The sequence below is a fragment of the Chelon labrosus genome (genome assembly GCF_963514085.1).
Source record: "Chelon labrosus genome assembly, chromosome: 6".
Lineage (NCBI taxonomy): Eukaryota > Metazoa > Chordata > Actinopteri > Mugiliformes > Mugilidae > Chelon > Chelon labrosus.
In genome coordinates this window covers 9,406,728-9,413,940 of record NC_140342.1, presented here as the reverse complement: position 1 = coordinate 9,413,940, position 7,213 = coordinate 9,406,728, and the positions used below count along the sequence as shown (strand labels likewise).

At 42.2% G+C, this 7,213-nt stretch overlaps 1 protein-coding gene across 1 annotated transcript; it reads left to right on the top strand.

Annotated features, from left to right (window-relative positions):
- The first annotated feature begins 338 nt into the window (after nucleotides 1-338).
- Nucleotides 339-5,886, top strand: selenof (selenoprotein F). Its single transcript, XM_084547282.1, has 5 exons — nucleotides 339-421; nucleotides 1,348-1,515; nucleotides 3,765-3,828; nucleotides 4,322-4,371; nucleotides 4,547-5,886. The coding sequence occupies exons 1-5, from the start codon at nucleotides 374-376 to the stop codon at nucleotides 4,676-4,678; spliced, it is 462 nt and encodes a 153-aa protein (XP_084403408.1). The 5' UTR covers nucleotides 339-373; the 3' UTR covers nucleotides 4,679-5,886.
- Nucleotides 5,887-7,213: the final 1,327 nt, after the last annotated feature.

Sequence of the window (7,213 nt, the reverse complement as noted above, 5' to 3'; positions counted from 1 at the left end):
TTCGTCGGCTACTACTGTCTGTCCAATCCGGATTGGACAGTATTCACAAACACAGACTTGGACTCGAACAGCAGATGTCACACTTCCCTTTACAACTACAGAAACAGCAGAGCCGAAGAAGAATTTCTAAGGCGACCTTAGTATATGCCAAAATACAAGAAACATGAATATACGATTTAAAATTTCTCATTACTTCACATATTTGTATAAATCATTATATATCATACATACGTGACGTTATATTGGTTAAATTTAGGTATATAGTCGAGATAAATTATCATTCGTGCAGTTTAATAGTCAGGCGCAACGTGGCCTACCTACGGTAAAATAAAGGGGTCCTAAGAGTAGTTTTGCTAACAAAGCAAGCTGCAAAATGTCGGGAGAGGTTTATCTCCTGTGGCTTCTCTCGCTATTACAGACGGTGAGTTTATCAACAAAAAAAATACCAATGCCGGCCGCTTTTAGGGGCTTTTATACTCAGCATGAACTACTGTCGAGGCTGTCAGTTGGTCAACGTTAAGTTCAGTTTCGTGAGCCGCATCCTGCCGTGCCCGGAGTTCAAAATGACGTGGCTTATCCTTAAAACCACTTCGAGTCTTAATGGAAAATCAAACCTTCACAGTCTCTATTACTTAGTTAACTGGGGTTTACTATTCGTGAACCAATCTGCATGTAGAGTCGTGTGTTTAATGGGACAAAAGCAATGGTAAAACAAGACTTCCGGTTTCCAAAATGTACTTAATCCGTCTGAATCTGAACCTCTCAGCCATCAAGCTGGTGTGAGTTAGTTAATTATTATTTCAGTTCAAATTAAAGGAGAAATTTTAACATACAGGGTGTCGAAAGTTTGTTCAAAAGAGGGACTTCTTCCTGAATTGTGAAAGCGAAAACGGATCGTGGCAATCTACCCAGCTGTGCTTTTATGAGCTTGTGTGTACAGAGAAAGCTGACGGAACAAACAAACACTAAAATGAACAGCAGCAGAGTCTTATGGCAGTCATTTGGACATTTTGAAAGCAGCTTCTGTAATAATGAGGATGGACACACGCCTCAGTTGAAAGAGCCTTAATTGGCTACATGTTCACCCTCGTTCCAGCCTGACCAAAGGATTCCTCTGAGATGAGTGATTGTAAATCAGAAAAACTATAATTTCAGCACTGCATTATGATCTTAGGTTTGTGTAGAGTTGTATATTTCGTCATCAGAGTTCAATTCCCTTCAAACATGCACTTCTTGATGGCTGATTTCAGTAGTAGTGCACTGCTGTTTTAACAGACAGCACTTAATTGCCTTTGGTCTCATCCTCACTCGTTTTTTTCTCTTTCATCTCCCTCTTCCTTCCCCCAGCTGTCGGCGTACGGTGCCGACCTGACGTCTGAGGCGTGCAGGGAGCTGGGCTTCTCCAGCAACCTGCTGTGCAGCTCCTGTGACCTGCTCGGGGAGTTCAGCCTCACCACGCTCCAGCCTGACTGCCGGCATTGCTGTCAGCAGGAGGCCCAGATGGAAGGGCGCAAGGTAAAAGAAAAAGGCAGCCTGAAAGTAGCTGAATGTGTGGATTAAGTCACAGCATGCAGCGTGTCTCAAAGAAGGATACGCTCTGAGAAGAGACTGTTTAGGCAGGGACAAGGTTAACTAAAGTGCATGCAGTAAAACATTTTTAGTTTTTTTGCCTGATTGTTACTTGACAAATTTGGTGATGCACAATAGTTTTTTTTATTTTCAAATCCTTGTTCTTGAACTAAACTCTATGCTGTCTCTAGCAATTTTGTGAGTTTTTCAGGCTCTCAGCTGATAGTCTTAGCACTTAGTGGGCCCCTCTGTCTGTATGTGTCACTTTTATTGACAGGGTCACACCCCTCAACATTTGGACTGCTACTAAAAACAGCCTAGTTTTAGCCTCCCTGTCACTGGGTCTGTTGATGCTGTTTGCAGCTGTGCGTCAGGTCTGAGCTGCCACACACAAACTCTGTCACTATCTGTCGCAGTCTTTCTTTCTGATGATCAGAGTTCGGGCTATGTAACCCCAGCTTGACACTTGCATTGAGGTCAGATTGTGTTGTTTGGCAGCAGTCTCTCCGTGTTACAATTTGCTTGATGATCCGATGATTACATCAAATTCAAGGAGCTCCTGCTGTGGTGTGAACGACAGAGACTCAAGTGGTGGTGAAAAAAAAACAATGTAATTTTGCTTTAATTAAGCAATGCCCCCAGAGCATGCATGTGTGGTATCCTAGCAACAGCACCTTGGAAAAGTGTAGCGCACACCTCATTACACCTCTTGATGATAACTCTGTTTTAGGCGGACATTTAGAGCAAAGATTGCCCTTGTTCCTCGTCATGATTTGAGCGGAAATGTCTCTTAGAAGAGCAGTCGTCTGTTTCCAGCCACACTCGGTAGAAACAACAGTGTCACCAAGTACATTTTGTCCTCAGACAGCAACAATTATCTCCCTTAAGAACTCTTTCTAGTCTCTCAGTTGACGAGTGCCGTATCATTAAACCGTCTGGGAAATGGCTTATTGTGCAGCCCCGTCGATTAGTAAGAATCAGTGAGCATGGAGGGCATTTCGGTTACTCATTTTCGAATGTGCTCTCCTCTGCAGAGCACCAACGGCCCATAGCAGCACATCGACTCCCCTGGGTGTGCTGATACATTAGGACTCTCTAGAGCAAACAAACCTCTCTGAGAGTCTCACAGCCCTGTTTGATGCAGAGTTGATGACAATAACATGAGAAGCCAACATTAACACACACGTAGGGGGGTCGTTTCTGAATCACACGACGTCCCCAGGTAAAACTAGTCCCGTGCGAATAGGGCTTTAGGATGGTTTATATTCTTCTCCTTATTTAACCCCACGAAAATACCAAAATCAACTCCTTATTATCCTTTGAACAAGTATGATATCACTGTCATACAGTGCGCCCTGAACATTATTTCCATTTGGCATTTTACTGGTAAACATTAAACGTAAAACATATTTGTTGTCAGGGATATTTGTTGGGAGTAACCGTGTTCTTGGGGCCGAGGGCCATGCACTGGAAATCCAGTAGTATACATAAAGTGTTCGAGCAAAGTCAGAGTTAAAGGGTAAAGGTGGCAATAATCATATTTATTCCCACTAAGAATGCTATTGAGAAAATGAAGCTTTAGAGGCCTGCTTTAGGCAGATTTAATAATGCATTAAAATGTTAAAATGCTAGCCTGAGTAGCATTCAATAAAGTGGTCCGTCATTTGTTGCCCCAGTAGAGGGGTGTCTTCTCTCTGATCTTTTGAATAAAAATGAAAAGCACAAAAATTCAATTTCAACACTGCTGTATTGTTTACAGAAACACAGGAAGAGGAAAGGATCGCAGCTTTGCATGCGTAATTTAATTTGCTGCTGTGTGAACCAGCCAACCTGGCCATTTACCGCCGTCCTCCCTGAAAACAGAGCAGATCGCGCTGCCTTGAAATACTGCTGCGACACTCCAATTTCCCCTTAACTTATTGTGTACTGGGGCTGGAGGTTTGATTACAAGTGAGCCCAGCACAAACCGCCATCCATCAGGCCTGCTCCATATGCACAGGCTCACAGTTTAATGACCCCAGAGGAGTCGCCCGGACACATTTATGAATCGGTCCGTCCGAATCAAATTACTCCTCCAGGCCAGAGATCTTGCCACCAGCAGAGCCTCCGTTCATGCAGGCTCAGTGTGTGGGCATTGATGAGGGGCCGAAAAATGCTTATTGCACTGCCGTGACATTAATTTTCTCTGCACTCAGCTCTACGCTGGAGCCATCCTCGAGGTGTGTGGATGAAAATTGGGGAGGTTCCCTCAAGTCCAAGGTGAGGTCTCTATTGATTCTACTCGGACACTCATTACCTCTGAAATAACAGCTTTGCCTGAACTGTGGTGTGTGCGTGTCTCAGTGTGGATGCAGGTGCCTCCTTTTAAAAATTTGCAGTAGGTGGTCTAAAACGCCCCCAGGATGGTTTTTTTTAACAAGCTTTTGAAGTTTATTTTTTTATTTTTTTTTTAAATCCTCTGTGGCTCCAATTTCTCCTCAGCCTAACATGCAGTTAATTGAGTGTCAGGTTACTTTGATGGAGTTACTGCAGCTCGCCTCAGTATGGGAGGCAGACGTCTGGAGCCCCGTCTGTGCCATATGGCTGTCGTTTGTTTTCTTCAGCTGTAGACATCCTGTGTTTTCAACTGTCTCCTCTGCTGTGCACGCTGCGTTCTCAGGAGGGTTTGCAGTCGTCACCAATTACTCTCTCAGTGCTGAATTATAACCGGCGACTGGCGACTGATCACCTGACATTTGTTTTTCCTCCACAGCTTTTGTCAGGAGCGATAAGCCGAAGATGTTCAAGGGTCTTCAGATCAAGGTAGGGATGATGCAGATGATGATCATCTCCTGTCATTATTAGACACATTAAACTTATGGGAGGAAATGCGGTTTCTAAGATGAACCAGAATTTTCAAAATAAATCACAAATATCTCTCTGTATATTTTTTATTTGTAACGAGGACTCCTCTCTTTCACCCCTTCCCCTGCTGCAGTACGTCAGAGGCTCAGATCCTGTACTAAAGCTTTTGGACGATAACGGGAACATCGCTGAAGAACTCAGCATCCTCAAGTGGAACACAGACAGCGTGGAGGAGTTCCTGAGTGAGAAGTTAGACCGAATATAGACACCAGTCCAAATTTAGTTGTTTTCTTTTGTTTTGAAAGACTTGAGTTAAAGGGTCAGCTCCCCCAAATTACAAAGAAATGTAGTTCTTGTTTAATCTAGTGGTGGAGATAGTTTCTCTGTTAATTATCAAAGCTTCAAGTGAATTTAATTCATACAAATATTCATTAGCAAATGTTTTTTCCCAAATATATGAACTGGCTACTAAAGATTAACCACCTTACACTCAGTTGAAGGTATTTACTAGAATTGTTTTCTATTGAAGAAGCCCTCCGTTTGCTGCTTTGTGTGCTACGGACCACAATGAATTTAGCATGAGGCAGAAATGTCCATAGATCATTTTCTACAAACTCAGTGAAAACTATCTGCATGGCTAAATATTACTAGAAGCAAGTGAGCAATTCTTTTTTTGTCGTTTGAGTGATCCTGACCATTTAGTTATTTACCAGTTTGTATACAACTTGGCCTTGATAGATGGTTGAGAAATCTCTGCTCCATAAGACTGTTTTTGTATCTGAAATTTATGAATTTCTTGTCAAGATTTTACCAAATAATGTCAGAATTTGAAATTACATATTCTCAGAGCCTGGAGGGGCAGCACACCTAAAATAATTATCAATTTTCCAGACTAATCATGGCTCACAGTGGATTCCTTAGGTTTGGAAAAGAAAATGTGCACATTATGTGACCTGTTTTGTTGTCTATCCATGGGAGTGTCCATTCCTCCCTCCTGTCCGTCTGATATTCTTGTATAATTATTTTTTTATAATGCTCAATGTTGTGACTGACGTAATGTTGGGGTTTGTCGTAAGAGTGAATGAATCCTAGTTCCTCCCCAAAAGCAGCTGTATTTGCCGGAGCGCACGTTGGTGAAGACCTCGCAGTAAACCAGGTTTGGGATGCGAGATCCGATGTGAATTTGTGTGTTTCTGCATCTTCTGCTCTGGAGAGAAACTGGATTTGTTTTTGGAAGAAAGTTTTCAGCAAGTAAAGTGACGGTTTAAATATGCAACAATAAACAAAGTCTCTGATAATTATTCTCTGAACAGCGTGTCTTTCTGTCCGATTTGAACACATTTGTGACTTTCTCAGGAATGCTTAAAATCTGAACAATTTTCAAAATTAAAATAGGACTTTGCTGACATCTAGTGGTCGAATATGACATTGCGGCTCTGTGCTCTGCCTGTTGATTCACAACAACAACGTTTAGTGCTTTCAGACTGAAAATATACACTATATTGCCAAACATATACGCTCATCTGCCTTTACACGCATATGAACTTAAATGACATCCCATTCTTAATCTATAGGGTTTAATATGACCCACCCTTGGCAGCTATAACAGCTTCAGCTCTTCTGGGAAGGCTTTACACAAGGATTAGGAGTTTGTTTATGGGAATTGTTGACCATTCTTCCTGAATGCATTTGTGAGGTCAGACGCTGATGTTGGACGAGAAGGCCTGGCTCACAGTCTTCACTCTAAATCAGGCCAGGCAAGTTCTTCCACATCAAACTCACTCATCCATGTCTTTATGGACCTTGCTTTGTGCACTGGTGTGCAGTCACGTTGGAACAGGAAGGGGCCATCCCCAAACTGTTGCCACAAAGTTTGGAATTGTCCATAATCTGTTGGGATGTTGAAGCATTCAGAGTTCCTTTCATTGAAACTATGGGGTCAAGCCCAGCTCCTGAAAAACAACCCCACACCATAACCCCACCTCCACCAAACTTCACACTTGGTACAGTGCAGTCAGACAAGTACCATTCTCCTGTCAACCGCCAAACCCAGATTGGTCCATCAGATTATCAGATGGAGAAGCGTGATTCATCACTCCATAGAACGAGTCTCCACTGCTCTAGAGTCCAGTGGTGGCGTGCTTTTACACCACTGCATCTGACGCTTTGCATTGCACTTGGTGATGTATGGCTTGGATGCAGCTGCTCAGCCATGGATTGATTGATTGATTGATTAAGTTTATTTAAGTGTCAAACACCATGGTGCCCAGCCCACATGGGCTTATTAGACACTGAAGCAATAATTTACACAATAGTCTCCAGATAGCCATGTACACAGAGATACCCAACATAACACCACTAAAAATAAATACAAAAATAAAAAAGCTTGTTAAACTGGATACAGAATACTTTGTCTTAAATACCAGGCCTTTTCTATAAATTTGGCCAAAGCAAAAACATCATTTTCAAACAGCCAGCACAAAATCTCTCCTTCATATTGCCAAAATATATCAGGGTTTTTTAACTGAATTGATTCAAAAAGTGAAATCCTTAGGTCGCAGTATAAGGGACAGTAAAAAACAAAATGAAATTCATCTTCAACCACTTGGAGGTCACAGAATTCACATAAACGTAAATGTTCAGGTGTACCTTTAAATCGACCCACTTCCACTGCCAGAGGTAAAGTACTAGTTCTCAATTGAGCACAGAGGGACCTCTGCCTTCTCTTTAGATTAAGGGAAATATAAGGTTCTGTAACATAATCATTCTTAAACTGAACATAATTTCTAAGTTTTGGCTT